The sequence below is a fragment of the Rhinopithecus roxellana genome, chromosome 12 (genome assembly GCF_007565055.1).
Source record: "Rhinopithecus roxellana isolate Shanxi Qingling chromosome 12, ASM756505v1, whole genome shotgun sequence".
Lineage (NCBI taxonomy): Eukaryota > Metazoa > Chordata > Mammalia > Primates > Cercopithecidae > Rhinopithecus > Rhinopithecus roxellana.
In genome coordinates this window covers 110,069,107-110,087,171 of record NC_044560.1, presented here as the reverse complement: position 1 = coordinate 110,087,171, position 18,065 = coordinate 110,069,107, and the positions used below count along the sequence as shown (strand labels likewise).

Here is an 18,065-nt window from a genome sequence, read left to right as displayed (position 1 = left end):
CCTGAATGTCCATCAACCAACGAGTGGATAAAGAAATTCTGAGATGTGGCCGGGCGCAGTGGCTCAAGCCTGTAATCCCAGCACTTTGGGAGGCCGAGATGGGCGGATCATGAGGTCAGGAGTTCGAGACCATCCTGGCGAACACGGTGAAACCCCGTCTCTACTAAAAAATACAAAAAAAGCCAGGCGCGGTGGCTCAAGCCTGTAATCCCAGCACTTTGGGAGACCGAGATGGGCGGATCACGAGGTCAGGAGATCGAGACCATCCTGGCTAACACGGTGAAACCCCGTCTCTACTAAAAATACAAAAACTAGCCGGGCGAGGTGGCGGGCACCTGTAGTCCCAGCTACTCGGGAGGCTGAGGCAGGAGAATGGCGTAAACCCGGGAGGTGGAGCTTGCAGTGAGCTGAGATCCGGCCACTGCACTCCAGCCTGGGCGACAGAGCGAGACTCCGTCTCAAAAAAAAAAAAAAAAAAGAAATTGTGAGATGTGTATATATATATACATATATATATACACACACACATATATATATATGAGTATTCCATGGTGTCTATACACACACACATATATATCCCATGGTGTGTGTATGTGTATCTATATCAATATCTATATCTATAGTACATATAAAGAAAGAGTATATATCCCACGGTGTGTGTATATACATATTTGTTATATACACCATGGGATATATATACATACATACACCATGGAATACTACTCAGCCATAAAAAGGAATGAAATAACAGCATTCACAGCAACCTGGATGAAATTGGAGACCATTATTCCAAGTGAGGTAACTCGGGAATGGAGAATCAAACATCGTATGTTCTCACTTATAAGTGGGAGCTAAGCTCTGAGGATGCAAAGACATAAGAATGACACAGTGGACTTTAGGGATTCAGGACGAAGGGTGGTGGGGGGGGTGGTGAGGGATAGAAGATTACACATTGGGTGCAGTCTATACTGCTCTGATGGCAAGTGCACCAAAATCTCAGAAATCGCCGCTGAAGGACTTTTCCGTGCAACCAAACACCGCCTGTTTCCCAAAAACTACTGAAATAAAAAATAAATAATTTTTTTTTTTGAGGCAGAGTCTCACTGTGTCATCCAGGCTGGAGTGCAGTGGCTCGATCTCGTCTCACTGCAAGCTCCACCTCCTGGGTTCATGACATTCTCTTGCCTCAGCCTCCCGAGTAGCTGGGACTACAGGCGCCTGCCACCATGCCCGGCTAATTTTTTTTGTATTTTTAGTAGAGACGGGACTTCACCTTGTTAGCCAGGATGGTCTCAATCTCCTGACCTCATGATCCGCCCACCTCGGCCTCCCAAAGTGCTGGGATTACAGGCGTAAGCCACCGCACCTGGCCAAAAATTAACTAATTTATTTAAAAATAAGAAAAGAGGCCAGGTGTGGTGGTACACGCCTGTAGTCCCAGCTACTTGGGAGGCTAAGGCACGAGAATCGCTTGAGCCCAGGAGGCAGAGGTTGTAGTGAGCCAAGATCGTGCCACTGCACTCCAGCCTGGGTGACAAAGCAAGACTCTGTCTCAAAATAATAATAATAATAATAAATAATAATAAAGAGACAGTGAACATAGAGATAGGTAAAAAGACTCTGGGACCTGGCACCTCACCCACTCAGGCCTCTACTTGTGTTCCCTCCAGCCCCGTAAGAAGCCCCACAGAGTCAAGTCCCCAAGCTGTCATTTGACCTGGACTCTGGCTTCCGGCAGCCCCAGGTCAGGCCCCTGTTGAAGAGCTGCCTCGCTGGCCTACAGCCCCACCCAGCACTCACCCTGCAGCATGCTCCGATAGGCCCCCTCGGTCACTGCGTACACATGAGGTGGCACCTCGTGGCGCTTCTTGCCCCGGTACATCTCCACAATGGCTTCTGTGTAGATGGGAAGCTGCTTGTACGGGTTGATGACCACACAGAAAAGGCCGGAGTATGTCTGCAGTGGGGGAGAGGGGAGAGGGGAGAGGGTCTCAGATCCCTGCCCATAGCCTGAAAGGCGTCATGGGGCCACTGAGCAGGTCATGCATTGCACAAGGGCATCTGTACACGGTATGTTTACACCATCACAATATAGACTTGAATGTTTTTTATGAGCATTTTCAGGCTGCTGGTAGCAAAGAATCTTTCCAAATTGCACAAAGGCACTGTCTGGGTGAGGATTTACCCTGAGAGAACAAGGCCTTTGCAGCCAGCCAGACTTGGGTCACAGCCTGTGGTTGCCTGGACTCACACACAGGAAATGACCATGTGCGAGGTGACTAGTTGAGGCACTCTTTGTAGCAGCAAAAGACTGGAAATGACCTGAATACACCTTCATATGACAGATTCCTAGAAACCTCTTGTGTATAGACATGGGACTACCTTCAAATCAATATCGAGTAAAAGGAGGCGAGTTGAGGACTGTGTGAGGAGCTACAATTTGCATTAGAAAGGATGGAAGAGAAATCTTTTTTTTTTTTAAGACGGAGTCTCACTCTGTCACCCAGGCTGGAGTGCAGTGGGGCGATCACAGCTCACCGCAAGCTCTGCCTCCTGGGTTCACACCATTCTCCCGCCTCAGCCTCCCAAGTAGCTGGGACTACAGGCGCCTGCCACCACGCCCGGCTAATTTTGTGTATTTTTTAGTAGAGACGGAGTTTCATTGTGTTAGCCAGCATGGTCTTGAGCTCCTGACCTCGTGATCCGTCCGCCTCAGCTTCGCAAAATGTTGGGATTACAGGCGTGAGCCACCGCGCCCGGTAGGAATCTTTTTACGTATTCACTTGAATATGCATGGAATATCTCTGGAAGGGTGCTTGTGGTATCTGCAATAACCGAAATGCACCAGGAACATACCTGCGGTTTCCAGTGATAATAGACACATAACAGTCCTGCTGAAATGACCGTGCCTAGTCTTTTTTTTTTTTTTTTTTCTCTTTGAGACAGGGTCTTACTCTGTCACCCAGGCTAGAGTGCAGTGGTACAATCATGGCTCACTGCAGCCTCCACCTCCTAGACTCAAGCAATCCTCCCACCTCAGCGTCGAGAGTAGCTGGGATCACAAGTGTGTGTCAATCCACTAGGTTGATTTTTTCAAATTTTTAGTAGAGATGGGATCTCACTACGTTGTCCAGGCTGCTCTTGAACTCCTGGGCTCAACTAATTCTCCCACCACAGCCTCCCCAAGTGCTGGGATTACAGGCTTGGGCCACCGCACCCGGTGTATTTTTTTTTGTAGACACGGGGTCTCTCTATGTTGCCCAGGCTGGTCTCGAACTCCTGACCTCAAGTGATCTGTCCACCTCGACCTCCCAAAGTGCTGGGATTAGAGGCGTGAGCCTCCACACCCAGCCTCAGGACTCTGTAACAGTTTAAGAACAAGTCCAGCTCTCAGGGTTAATCATGTAGGCAACAGGGGTTCAACACTCACAGAAGCAGTAAGATACAGCTAGAGAGCTAGTTAGCCACTTAGCTAAACCAGCCAGAGAGCTGACTAGCCAAGCTCTCTAAAGTTAGCTAGCTAAACTAGCCAGAGAATTAGCTGCTTAGTGGCTTAGCTAGTTAGCCACTCTGGACTTTGAAGCCATGTGGAATTCAAATTAAGATGTGTTTTCCAGATGTGTGTGACAAAGTAGGGTAACCTACTCTACTAGCTACCCAGCTAGCTGGTTTCTAAGCTGGTCAGCAGCAGGACTATCTTTTTCTTTTGTTTTTTAGAAACAGGATCTCACTTTGTCACCCAGGCTGGAGTGCAGTGGCATGAACACAGCTCACTGCAGCCTCCACCTCTTGGGCTCAAACAATCCTCCTGCCTCAGCCTCCCAAGCAGATGGGAGCACAGGAATGCACCACCATGCCTGGCCAATTTTGTAAATTTTTACTTTTCGTGGAGATCAGATCTCACTATGTTGCCCAGGCTGGTCTTGAACCCCTGGGCTCAAGTGATCCTCCCACCGCGGCATGCCTGGGATTACAGGCATGAGCCACTACGCCTGGCCAGCAGGACTGTTTTAAGCTCCCAGGGAGCTTGAGCTTCTCAAGCAGAGTAGGGTGTGGCCACCATAGGCTGCCTGGTCCCAGGTGCCAACCTGCTAATGGTGGGAGGGTGGGTGGCCTGGGTGGCCCGCCAGGAGCGGAACAACCGGTTTGCTGGGTGTCTGCCCTCCCCGCCTGAAAGGGCTGCTCCAGGAGCTCCCCAGCTTTCAGAGGGTGGGGCGGCCGGACCACATTCCCTGGGAGGGTATCTCATGGCTGCCGGTGCCCTGGCCCCCACTCCTGGCTGGCGGAGGAACCCACTCCCCACACCACCCTCCCACCCCAGCCCCTCCTGCCAGCCACACCTTGTTTCCAGGGCGACACCCTAGGAACAGAAACCTGAGCTGGTCAACAAGGCTAGGGGGGAAAGAACAGAGGCTGGTGCACCCCTACAGGGTGGGAGACAGCTGGGGAAGTCTGCGGGGAAGGGTCAGGCATGGCTGCTCCAGGCCTCTGGGCTCTGAAGACAGACCTGCCCCCCGCCCCAGCCCGGTGACTTTCCCCATAGTCTCAGTTTCCTCCTTGGGAAACTGAGGGCGACACTCCCCACACCATTACAAAGGCTGTAGGGATTAGGGGAGATCATGGATAAAAACCAGCCAGGCCGAGGCGGCGCCCATGCGTCCCACACCAGATATGGGTCTTGAGACTCTTACGTTACCCATCATACCTGGGAGCCCTGGGCTCACTCAGACTTTTTTGGCGGGGGCGGGCAGGACAGAGTCTGGCTCTGTCACCCAGGCTGGAGTGCAGTGGCGCGATCCCGGCTCACTGCAGCCTCAAACTCTCAGGCTCATTGTTCAGACTTTGAAGCCATCTAGGGTTCAAATTCAGATGCAGCACTTTTGAGCTGTGTGTGACTTTGCATGAAGGCTGTATCCTCTCTAAACCTCAGTTTCCAGCCCTGGAAAATGCGGCTTTTAACCCATCACCTAGAAGTGTTCTGAGAGTGAAATCACATAATGCGTCTTCCATGTTTCTCAGAGCAGGGTGTTCTACAAAGGGGTTCTCTGCCTGCCCCAAGGGTCCCAGGAAAGGGACTGAGACTCTTAGCAACTCCAAGCCAAACAGCCTATTAGTGGCAGAAACTGGGTTTCTGGAGCCCTGGACGTCCCACTTTTCGCTGGGCAATACCACCTTCCCCACCATCGGTTGGGCAGTCAACAAACATGTATTAAGCACAGGTCTTAAACAGGGCAGAGTTTTAATCACACCTCTAACATTTTTGGGCCAGGTGGCTCGAAACTCTCACGGTCTCAGTGTCTTTAGCAAATGGGGACAGAAATAGTGCTTCCTGCATAAGGTGCCTGGGAGTCATCCACAAGTTCATGTGGCATACAGAGGGTTTAATGGGAACCCCAGCTGGGCGCAGCAGCGGCTCAATCCTGTAAATCCAGCACTTTGAGAGGCCCAGGCAAGAGGATCACTTGAGTCCAGGAGTTTGAGACTAGCCTGGGTAACATTGTGAAACACTGTCTCTACAATAAATTAAAAAATCAGCCAGGCGTGGTGATATGTACCTGTAGTCCCAGCTACTTAGGAGGCTGAGGCAGGAGGACCACTTGAGCCCAGGAGGTTGAGCTGCAGTGAGCTGTAAGCATGCTACTGCACTCCAACCTGTGTGACAGAGCAAGGCTATGTCTAAAACAAACAAACAAACAAATAAAACAAAAAACAGAACATGGACCTTGAAACACTGCATGCTCAATATTTTAACCACTATCAGCTTCTGTTGGGCCAATGGCTTCCCCTCTCCAAGCTGTGGGAAAAAGAGGGTGATAATCCCTACCTCACAACCTGATGTGGATGGGGAGGGGGTCAACAAGATCACATTGGAAAGAAACTTAGAACAGCACCCAGCAGAGAAAGCAGGTACTCACTAAGGGCTAATGATTTTTATTAAGGCCCAATTTGCTTCCCATCTGGAATTCTAGAATCTTCTCTCTTACACTGATTTCTTAGGCCCCAAAAGTCTGGCTCCCTGGCCACCACCTTAGCTCAGGCCCTACCACTTTTTCTATTGAACTTTCTGAATAATCTTCCTAGTACAATGGCTAGGACCTGGGGTCTGCAGTCACAATGACCTGGGTTCAAGTTGTAGCTTAGCTTGTTCCTAGTTATGGGGCTTATGTTCAAATCCTACCCCCCAATCTGAGGCTCAGTTTCCCCACCTGCAGAGTGGGGATGACAGCAGATACCTTACAAGGTTGCCGGGAGCACTCAGAGTATTTATTAAAAGGCAAAGAGTGGCCGGGTGCGGTGGCTCACCCCGGTAATCCCAGCAGTTTGAGAGGCCGAGTTGGGCAGATCACTTGAGCTCAGGGGTTTGAGACCAGCCTGGCGAACACGGTGAAACCCCATCTCTACTAAAAATACAAAAATTAGCTGGGCGTGGTGGTGGGCGCCTATAGTCCCAGCTACTCAGGAGGTTGAGGCAGGAGAGTTGCTTGAACCCAGGAGGTGAAGGCTGCAGTAAGCCAAGATCGTGTTGCTGCACTGTAGCCTGGGCAACAGAGTGAGACCCTGTCTCAAAAATGTATATATATATAAATGAATACAAGGCAACCAGTGGATCCATGTTTTGGATGTCATCCTGATATCTGTGGCCTTGGGTGAGATGTGGGGGGAGTGGATCAGGTAGAGGCCTCTTTTCCAGGACTAGTAAAGGTGTTTGAGGATTTGGAAAGGGCCAGTGCAGACTGGAGAAGACAGCAACCTCATGCAGGGTCCGATAGCCCTCGATGCAAATTCCACACCTGCCACCACAAGCTGAGGGACCCTGAGCCAGCCACTGCTTATCTCAGAGCCTCGATCTCCAAGTAGGAGCGAGGCTTCATAAAAATATTCTAATCTTCTGCTTTGTGACCCTCAAAGGGGTGGATGTTGGAGCAAAGCTGTGAGACCCCACCAGTCTAAACTGGAGTTTGGAGCATGACTCTGGAACCAGCTGCCTGGGTTCAAATCCTGGCGTGATTCCTTCATGGCTATGGGTCACTTAACATTCCTGAACATCATGTGATATCAGCAGTCCCTGGCCCAGAGAGAAGCTGATAACTCAAACGCCGCACTTAGAACAGTGCTTGGCACATCACGAGTGCTCGATTAAATATTTGCTAGCCTCCTCTTATTATTATTTTTCATTATGATTGTCCACATTCCTTGTCAATCTCTCTAATCCTGTTTGCTCTTTTGTTAAATGAAATTAATAACCCCTTGGCTGCCCATTAGAACCTCCTTGGAAGCTTGTTAAAAATACCATTGCTGGCTGGGTGCGGTGGCTCAAGCCTGTAATCCCAGCACTTTGGGAGGCCGAGATGGGCGGATCACGAGGTCAGGAGATCGAGACCATCCTGGCTAACCCGGTGAAACCCCATCTCTACTAAAAAAAAAACAAAAAAAACAAAAACAAAAACTAGCCGGGCAAGGTGGGGGGCGCCTGTATTCCCAGCTACTCAGGAGGCTGAGGCAGGAGAATGGCGTAAACCCAGGAGGCAGAGCTTGCAGTGAGCTGAGATCCGGCCACTGCACTCCAGCCTGGGCGACAGAGTGAGACTCGGTCTAAAAAAAAAAAAAAAAAAAAAATACCATTGCTCATGTCACAGCCCCAGAGAGCTTGATTTAAAGTTCTGAGGTGGGGCTCAGGCACTGGTATTTTCTAAGAATTCCCCAAATGACTCTACCATGCAGGTGGGGTTAAGAACCACTGCCCTACCCCATCTGTTTGCTCTAAAGAGTTTTAAAAATGCAATGAACATCCAACACTTAGCACAGATATGGGAAGACTACCATAGTCAACCTAGCTATCATCAATTCCTTCTCAATGGGTTTTGCATTGTTTTGTTTTGTTTGAGACAGGGTCTTGATCTGTTACCCAGGCTGGAGTACAGTGGCACTATCACAGCTCACTGCAGCCTCGACCTGCAGGGCTCAGGTGATTCTCCCACCTCAGCCTCCCAAGTAGCTGGGACTACAAGAGTGTGCCACCATGCCCAGCTATTTTTTTTTTTTTTTTTTTTTTCAGGGATGGCCATGCCCAGGATAGTCTCGAACTCCTGGGCTCAAGCAATCCACCCACCTCAGCCTCTCAAAGTGCTGGGATTACAGGTATGAACCACCATTCCCAGCCCCATCTCAATCTTAAGAGGCACCACAGCAAAGTGAGAATGCCTGGGACCACCTGAATCTGCCAGGTCTAATTGTGTGACCTTGGCCTCTGTGCCTCCGTTTTCTTACCTGTAAAATGAGGATCAGATGCTTTCTAATTCCAAAAATGTACAGAGGCAATGTATTCTAGAAAGCTTGGAAGAAGGCTTGGTAAATGTTTAATAAATGTTCATTTTTCTTGTTATTAACTCTCTCTGGGCCTGATTTGCCTCTTATGTAAAATGGGAATAATAATAGACTCTACCTTTCCTATGGTGAGATTGAATGAAGTAAAAGACAGGCATTTAGCACAAAGCCTAGCACATACTTTTTTGCTTTTTGTCTTTTTTTGAGATGGGGTCTTGTGCTGTCACCCAGGCTGGAGTGCAGTGGTACCATCATAGCTCACTGCAGCCTTGGCCTCTGGGGCTCAAGTGATCCTCCTGCCTCAGCCTCCCTGGAAGCTGGGACTAAAGGCATGGGCCACCACCACACCTGGCTAATTTATCTTTTTTTAAGAGACAGGGTTTCGTTTTGTTGCCCAGGCTGGTCTTGAACCTCAAGCAACATATTTCTACACTCAGTGACTCACATTAATGATTGTCACAGATCTGTATCTGTTCCTTAAAACTCGGGATGAGTTATATCTGAGAAATTGGAACGTTTTATACTTTCGGAAAATAATACAGTTTATCTACCATATATATCATGCGATGTCCCCAGTAGGTTCCGAGGCTGTCCTAGTAATCCAACAATTAATTCATAATTTGGCAACCAAGTAAGTGTAGGAATAGTCACGGGACATGGGATACAGATGATACACAGCCTCGAGTTAATGCAGGTTGGGGTGTGGACCCGGCTCCCCACCCGGCAGCAACCCCGCCCTCCCGTCCCCCGCCCCCCAGCAGGAGGCCACTCACGTAGATGAGGCCCGAGTAGTACCGCTCCCGGAGGTTGTGCAGGACCGAGGCCTCGTTGAGGCAGGTCAGCTCGGCCATGTCCTCGGCCTTGCTGAACTTGGGTGGGTTCATGCGCTGAATCTGGTCCCGCGGCAGCCGCAGCCGCCTCCCGCTCTCCGCCAGCTCCACCTCCGCCTCCTCCTCACCTTCGTCCCGCAGCGCCGCGGCTTCGAACCCGTGAAGCTCCGAAGGCACCCACACGAGACGCCGGGCCGTCCACTCCACCTGCGGGGAGGTGCCTGAGCCAGGCCCGCCACCTGCACTGGGCCCGCGGGGCGTGAACAGGAATGGCTGGGCAGCCTCGGGCACTGGGCCTGGCCTGGGGGGCGCCTTCCGCCCCGGCACCGACATGGTCATGGCTGCCATGGTCTGCAGGGGGCAGAGAAAGAGGGTGGAGGTCAGATGAGGCTCCATCCCCAGTGCCTCCCTTCCCTACCCCAAATTCCCTTTCCTACCCCAAATTCCCCAGGCAGCCCCTCTGCCTTCCTTTATCAGATCTCTTGCCACCGTTCTGGTTTAACAGACCTAGCTTACTCATTTCATTCATTCACTTCTCTATGCACTCATTCATTCTTTGATAAGCTGGGCTGTGAACCAGGCTCAGAGGGTCAGTTCTCTTTTTTTTTGAGGCAGAGTTTTGCTTATTGCCCAGGCTGGAATGCAATGGCGTGATCTTGGCTCACTGCAACCTCCGCATCCAGTGTTCAAGTGATTCTCCTGCCTCAGCCTCCTGAGTAGCTGGGATTACAGGCGCCTGCCACCACGCCCAGCTAATTTTTGTATTTTTTTTTTTTTTTTTTTTTTTTTTTTGAGACGGAGTCTCGCTCTGTTGCCCAGGCTGGAGTGCAGTGGCCGGATCTCAGCTCACTGCAAGCTCCGCCTCCCGGGTTCCCGCCATTCTCCTGCCTCAGCCTCCCGAGTAGCTGGGACTACAGGCGCCCGCCACCACGCCCGGCCCGGCTAGTTTTTTGTATTTTTTTAGTAGAGACGGGGTTTCACCATGTTGGCCAGGCTGGTCTCGAACTCCTGACCTCAGGTGATCTGCCCGTCTCAACCTCCCAAAGTGCTGGGATTATAGGCATGAGCCACCATACCCGGCCCTGGCTAATTATTTTCAATTTTTGTAGAAATGAGGGTCTCATTATGTTGTCCAGGCAGGTCTTGAACTCCTGACCTCAAGTAATCTACCCTCTTCACTCTCCCAAAGTGCTTGGGATTGCAGGTGTGAGCCACCACACCCGGCCAGGCTCAGTTCTGGGCATTGACAATGGAGCAATGGACAAGCTGGAAGAAGATGCCTGCCTCCAAAAGTTTACTTTCTAGCCCTGGGCTGTCCAGTGCAGGAGCCACCACCACCTGTGCACTACTGGGCACTAGAAATGTGGCATGTGTCACTGAGGAAACACATTTTCAATTTCATTCATTTAAATTAAATCTATATCATTTTATTTTGAGATGGAGTCTCGCTCTGTTGCTCAGGCTGGAGTGCAGTGGTGCAATCATAGTTCGCCACATCCTCAACTTCCGGGCCTCTGGTGATTCATGTCTGAAATTTATTAATTAAAAAATAAATATGGCCGGGCGCGGTGGCTCATGCCTGTAATCCCAGCATTTTGGGAGGCCAAGACAGGCAGATCACGAGGTCAGGAGATCGAAACCATCCTGCCTAACACGGTGAAACCCCATCTCTACTAAAAACACAAAAAATTAGTCGGCCGTGGTGGCGGGCGCCTGTGGTCCCAGCTACTCAGGAAGCTGAGGCAGGAGAATGGTGTGAACTCAGGAGGCGGAGCTTGCAGCGAGCCGAGATTGCGCCACCGCACTCCAGCCTGGGTGACAGAGCGAGACTCTGTCTCAAAATATAAATAAGGCCGGGTGCGGTGGCTCAAGCCTGTAATCCCAGCACTTTGGGAGGCCGAGACGGGCGGATCACGAGGTCAGGAGATCGAGACCATCCTGGCTAACACGGTGAACCCCCGTCTCTACTAAAAACTACAAAAAAAAAACTAGCCGGGCGAGGTGGTGGCGCCTGTAGTCCCAGCTACCCGGGAGGCTGAGGCAGGAGAATGGCGTGAACCTGGGAGGCGGAGCTTGCAGTGAGCTGAGATCCGGCCACTGCACTCCAACCTGGGTGACAGAGCAAGACTCCATCTCAAAAAAAAAAAAAAAAAAAAAAAAAAAAAAATATATATATATATATATATATATATATATATAAACAAATAAATGTATTAACAGGCATGCCACCATGCCTACTAATTTTTAAATTTATTTTGTAGAGACAAGGTCTTCTATGTTGCCCAGAATGGTCTCAAACTCCTGGGCTCAAGTGATCCTCCTGCCTTGGCTCCCCAAAGTACTGGGATTACAGGTGTGAGCCACCGAGCCCCATCTTAAAATTTAAATATAAATAGCCCCATCTGGAGTTCTAAGTGTAAGACACAGAGCAGATTTTCAAGACTTAGTAAAACAAAAAGATACTTCGCTGAGATTTTAAATATTTAATGACATGTCGAAATAATATTTTCAATCTACTGGGTTAAATAAAATATATCATTAAATTAATGTTACCTGTTCCTTTTTTACTTTTATCATTCAATGTGGCTACTAGAAAATGTTACATTACACGTCTGGCCTGTATTATATTGCTATTGGACACAGCTGCTCTAATCCCAGGAGACAGATAAAAAGATTAAAAATGTAAATTAGATAGTATGGTTTTTGTTTTTTAAAAATTCTCTCTTTTCTGTTTTTTTACAAAAACCAAATATAGTATGTTTGGTGGTTTTTTGGGGATTCTTTGTTTGTTTGTTTTCGGTTTTTTTAGACAGAGTCTCGCTCTGTCGCCCAGGCTGGAGTGCAGTGGCTTGATCTTGGCTCAGTGCAACCTCCGCCTCCCAGGTTCAAGCGATTCTCCTGCCTCAACCTCCCAAGTAGCTGGGATTACAGGTGCATGCCACTATGCCTGGCTAATTTTTGTATTTTTAGTAGAGATGGGGCTTCACCATGTTGGCCAGGCTGGTCTCGAACTCCCAACCTCAGGTGATCCGCCCGCCTGGGCCTCCCAAATTGCTGGGATTACAGGCATAAGCCACCGTGCCCAGTCATATAGTATATTAAAAAGTAAATAAATGCCAAGTAAATAAATGCCAAGGGGAGGAATAAACCAGGGAACAGGGGATGTTAGTGTTGAGAATGTTGAAGTTTTCATTAGGGTGGCCAGGGAGGGCCTGTCTGGCGTGACATTTAAATTAAGACCCAAGGGAGATGACAGGAGTGAGCCAAGTGGTTGTTGGGAGAAAAAAAAATCATTCCAGACAGCAGTGCAAAGGTCCTGGGGCCAGCAGTGCAAAGGCCCTGGGGCTGCAATGTACCTGTGTGGCTATGGCACTGGGAGGTGGGCAGCATGGCTAGAGCCAAATGATCGAGGGGCAGAGGGTGGGAGGGAATATAAAAGAGGCGACAAAAGGTACAACCTTGCTTTTACTCTAAGATGTGAGCCCAGGGAGGGAACTGACCTGATTTTTTGTCATTCAGATTCCCTGATCACCTCTGGTCACGCCTACCTCATGCCTGCCGAATAGACTCGAATCTCACTGCTTCAGTGAACAATTCCTTCCTTCTGTGGAACCTGGCTCCTTCTCCATAAAATGGGGAAACTAGCCCCATTCATTCAACTCTCTGAGGACTTTCAAGTACGAGACTCTGCCCTGAGTGGGTCTGAGGACCCAGAGAAGAGTCGACTGGGAGCCCTGCCTGGAGAAGCTCCTGGCTTAGGGGTAGATCCAGCTCCAGCTATCACGGAGGCAACCAGGTGCTGGGGGAACTAGAAAGTGCTAGGTCCCTCCCGCCATCCAGGGGGTCATGGATAGTAGTGGCATTTCCAAGGTGGTCCAAGCACCGGGCAGGAAAAATATTCTCCCTATCCTGCTAAAGAAGTCTGCCCCTACTCCCTCTCTCTCTCTCTCTCTCTCTCTCTCTCTCTCTCTCTCTCTCTCTCTTTTTTTTTTTCTTAGAGACAGGTCTCACTCTATTGCCCAGGCCGGAGTTGGAGCGCAGTGGCACAATCACAGCTCACTGCAGCCTCAACTCTTGTGCTCAAGTGATCCTCCCACTTCAGCCTCTTGAGTAGCTGGGACCACAGACGTGCAAAACCAGGCCCAGCATTTTTTTTTTTTTTCTAGTACAGACAGGGTCTCACTATGTTACCCAGGCTGATCTCGAATTCCTGGGCTCAAGTGATCCTCCCGCCTTGGCCTCCACAGTGTTGGGATTACAGGCATGAGCCACCACGCCCGGCCCCTACTCTCATCCACTGCCTCAAATGTCCCCATCACTGCCCCACCACATCGATCACAGAAACAGTGGAAGATTTCTGTCTCCCCAACAGCAGGACTTCACCTCTTCCCAGCAGACCTATATTCACCTGCCGTCCCCACCTCACTCCCACATACCCCTGGAAAAATCCTTCTAAACACCCAGCTGCCCTGGAGGCATCCCTGGATCTGGTCCCAACAGACTCCTGCCTTTCCCTCAAGCCTCTCCCATGGGAATCTCAGCTCTGCTCAGAGGATCCACTTCCTCCCAGACCCTCTCCTCTTATCCCTGAGCCCAGCAGCTCCAGCTTCCAGTGACTCTCGGCCCTGAGGCGCTCAGGCCTCAAACACTGGACCCCTGTACTCTGAATGCAGCAGGGAGTTTCTCCACCCCGTGACCCCCAAGTCGTCAAGGCTCACCCCAGTCCTCCAGTATGACCTGGATCCACCGGACCCAAACTCCGTCCCTGGCACTTTACCCTCACCCCCACCCACCCCACCCCACCCCACCCCACCCCACCCCATCCACTTCCTCTCCAGCCCTGTGGCCTTTGACCAGGAAGGGTTTGGGAGTTTTTGCAATCACCCTATGCCCTATGCCTCTCCTCCCTGGAGCCAAGAGTCCAAGCCCCCAGCCTTTTCCTTCCGGGGGCTGAGGAGTCCCGGCTCCCAGCCTCCTCCTCTCCCAGGACCCAGGAGTCTGAGCCCCCAGCCCCCTCCTCCTATGGATGGGGAAGTGCAGGCCCCCTCACCTCACTGCAGCCGGGCTAGAGGTGAGGATGCTGAGTTCTGGAGAGGGATCACAGCCCTGATGGGGCGGGCAGGGCCTGCAGGCCTTGGCTCCAGGTGGCCCAGCCTCTCTGGCTGCCCTACGCTTCCTCACCCAGCAGGAACACTCTGCCAGGGCTAATTACTGTCACCTGGGCAGGTGAAAGCACCTGCCCTGGGAGGGGCCGAGACTGCTGGGCTTGAAAAAGAAAAGCAGCCAGGGATCCGCCCTGGGGCAGAGGTTGGGGCCCTTAGCATCCAGCCCTCTGACCCTAGCTTCTAGCGCTGGGATTCCGGAGTCCCAGTACTCAATGCCCTCCTGTCTCAGACCCAGGAGTTCAGGCCCCCAGCCCCTGCTCCTACAGACCCAGGAATCCGGGCTTGCAGCCCCTCCTCCCCTAAGACCCCAGAACTGCAGTCCTGACCCGAGTCCTTTCCTCCTCCAAGACCCAGCAGTTCGGGCTCACAGCGCAGTCCTTCCTCAGACCTGGGACAACCGGCCCCCAAGGCCCCTCCTCGGATCCCGGAGTCCGACGGCCCAATACCCATTCCCCTGGACCCAAGCGCCTGTGTCGCCGCCCCCTCAACTCGCAGATCCTCGGGGCTACCTGGGGGCGCCGACCGGAGCGGGGAGATGGGGAGAGGGCACGGGAATCCCCGTCCTCTTCAGGTGCTGCGACCTCCGCGGTCCAGCGCAGGGCGGGGCCCCGTCGCGTCACGGGGCAGGAGCCCAGCTCTGATGTCACCCAGCACCTGCCCGGCTGGGGACGGGGCGGGCCTGGAGCTTCAGGGCCTCTGACGGGGGCCGGGGGAAGGCGGGGGTTGAGCCTGTTGCCAGGTGGGCGGCGGCGGCGCCAGGGGCTCCTCCCCCTTATGGCGGGCAAAGGTCGAGGGCCCGCCGCGGAGAAGGCTGAGGATTCCCGGGATTCAAACCCCGCTGGAGCTTCATGGGCCTCAGCTTTCCCTGCTGTGAATTGCGGCCAGTGAAATTAACAAAACCACTTTCAGAAAGTTCCCCAGCCCAGTGCTTCATCATTAATCTCCCTGAGCCTCAGTTTCCCACCTGCGGGAACGGAACAACAAATCCGTAGACAGTAAGAGAACCAAAGAAGAGAACAATGGTATTCTGTCCTGAGCTTCAGTCTCGGGAGTGAAATAAAGACTACATGGTGTTAAGAGTACCTACTATGCTACTATGTGTCGGGTATTTTCTCCTCTTAGAACAGCTCTTTGAGATCATAAAGTGATTTGAGAGAGAGAGAGAGACTGTCTCTGTTGCCCAGCTTGGAGTGCAGTGACATGATCATAGCTCACTGCAGCCTTGACTTTCTGGGCTCCAGAGATCCTCCCCGCTCAGCCTCCCGAATAGCTGGGACGACAGGGGTGCGCCACCACGCCCAACTAACTCTTTTACTTTTTGTAGAGACGAAGTCTCGCTGTGTTGCCCAAGCTGGTCTCTAACTCCTGGGCTCAAGCGATTCTTTCGCCTCCACCTCCCAAAGTGCTGGGATTACAGGCCTGAGCCACTGCGCCCGGCGTAGAATAATCTCAACAACCGATGACATAAGGGCGATCAGCATGTCCATTTCTCTGATGTGGAAACTGAGGCAGGGAGGGTCAAAGTAAGGCACTCAAGGTCACACAGTATAAGACGGAGGTCTGGGATTCAAGCCGAGACCGTTTTCTGCCATTCTAAAGGAGGGGGTCTGGGAAGAACCTGTAGCAGGTTCCTAAAGACATCAATTTCTGCGTCCCAGTTGTTGATACTACCAGCCTGCTTCCCCATCTGTGCCACAGGGACCGCCGCTTTCCTTAGGGGGACTCCTGTGGGATTGAAAAGGTTAAAGGACCCAGCACGCAGTTGGTCTCCGGAGTGTTCTTCTCCACAGGACCCCCTGCAGTCACCAATTCTGTCCAGTCTCAGCCTTCCCCTCTCTGTATAATGGGTACAATATAACTCACCTCGAGTCAATATGATAAAGAAAGTAAATTATTTAGTAGTAAAAAATAAAAGCGTCCAAGTAAATCGATGGTTCTCAAATATGTCCTTCGCCACCCCTCCGGCTCTTCCAGTCACGACCCCTCTTTCTGGCCCCCGATTCTGACACTTGAGAACAGAGACATGTCATGCTGGGGGCGGGGGACTGGAGGCGATGACTCAGGTATTAAAGCGGCCGAGGTTCCAAAGACAGCCTCAGTTTCCCCTTCTGCGGAACAGGCCCGGGGCTGCCAGCTAGGACCCCGACCCGGCCTCGCACACGGCGGCAACTGGAGTTGGGGGAGTGTAGACGTCCCGCCCCCCCACCTCCCTCGCCGCCGTCCCGCTGCGCGCCCAAGGTGAGTGCCCGCGTCACCTCCCCGCCGTCCCCGGCCGCCTGCCCGGGCTCCCGGGCCCCGATCGCAGCCCCCAGGCTCCAGCTTCCCCTGGCCCAGTCCCGTTCTGCCGCCCCCGGAGGGCTGCCGGCCGCGGGCACTCACCGGCTTCCAGGGCCGTCCCGAGGCTTCGGCCTGGGGAGAAAAAGGGGCGGGTCCGCAGGGACAGCCCCGCCCCCACGAGCGCAGTAGGGGCCAATCGGCTCCCGCTGCGGCAAGCTACGGCCCCGCCCCTGGGGGACTGGAGCCGCCAATCAAAAAGAACGGCTGGCGGGCGGGGCCAATCAGAAGTTGTCGAAGGGTGCCAGCCGTGGGAAAAGAACGCGGCCCGAGCGCGGAGCTAAGCGGCGCGGTCGGGGGTGGAAGCCGAGGCCTGACGGGCACGGGGCGCCACCAATAGCGAGGCGCGGGGGGCGGCCGGGGGCGGGAGGCCCAAGGGGCCCGGGTGAATGGGCCGCTTTGTGCGCAAGGCATGAATGGGGGCCTTTGTAAGGGCCGACGTGGGGGGGCCGGCCGAAGGCCGGAATGCCTGGGTCCCCCGGGAGCCGGCGGGCAGGAGAGACAGGAGAGAGAATTCACTTTTGTCGAACGTAGACCATGTACCAGGCACCCTCCCAGGCTCTCACCCACCGGGGAGGTGTGGGCCGTGAAACCATCAGAATAACAATGACCCGATGTAGACCGGGAGCTGTGCTAAGCGCGTTACCTGCATGATCTCATTTAATCCTTACAACGAAGCCCTTGAAATTGGTGCTATTAAGATTTTCATCTTCTAGATGAGGTAACCCCAAGCTTAGAAAGAAGGTGTTAATTGCAGAAAGTCACAGAGCTGGCCGATGGCAGAGCAAGAACTCAGATCCAACCAGAAGTTGTGCTTTTAACCGCCATGCTATACCCAAACGTGGTAATGATTCCCCATTTACAATTCACAGATGGGAAAACTGAGGCTCAGGAGAGCCAAAAGACTTCCCAAGGTTGGAAGGGGGCCGTGGCTCACACCTGTAATCCCAACACTTTGGGAGGCCAGGGCGGGAGGATCACTTGAGCCCAGGAGGTCAAGACCAGTCTGGGCAACATAGGCCCCATCTCTATTTAAAAGCAAAATAAAAAGAGCCAAGGGCACGAAGGAATGACTCCACTGAACCCGAGCTGGCCTACCAGCCTGGCTCGGCTGCTCAGCAGCTGTGTGGGCTCAGGCCAGTTGCTGGACTTTTTTTGAGATTCCATTTATTTCCGCACTCGTAAAATGGGAGTGATGGACTGTCTGCCTCCACCCTTGCCTTCCCTACTCTATTCAGATGGGGACTTTTCTCTGTTCAGAGCCTTCCATGGCTCCCATTTCACTCAGTAAAAGTCTAAGAACTCACCACGGCCAGTGAGGTCCTGCAGAATGTGGCCCTTTTGCTCTCTCTGATCTCACCCCCAGGCCCTTCCCTTCATACTGCTCCAGCCACAGTGGCTCAATGTCTCG

General features: G+C 52.3%; 1 protein-coding gene across 6 annotated transcripts in view; it reads right to left on the bottom strand.

The window, feature by feature from the left end:
• MYH14 (myosin heavy chain 14) overlaps window positions 1–16,742 on the bottom strand; it is a 101,671-nt gene extending 84,929 nt beyond the window's left edge. The window contains exons 1-3 of one of the 6 annotated variants that reach the window (XM_010369535.2): window positions 16,700–16,742; window positions 9,099–9,506; window positions 1,801–1,957 (exon numbers count right to left, since the gene is read on the bottom strand). In XM_010369535.2, coding sequence (XP_010367837.2) covers window positions 1,801–1,957; window positions 9,099–9,503 — 562 coding nt within the window. In that variant the 5' untranslated portion in view covers window positions 9,504–9,506; window positions 16,700–16,742. Of the gene's footprint in view, window positions 1–1,800; window positions 1,958–9,098; window positions 9,507–14,205; window positions 14,306–14,646; window positions 14,666–14,829; window positions 14,973–16,183; window positions 16,309–16,699 lie in introns of those variants that run through there. The other 5 variants (XM_030913285.1, XM_030913282.1, XM_030913281.1 and 2 more) reach the window with 5 other exon arrangements.
• Window positions 16,743–18,065: the final 1,323 nt, after the last annotated feature.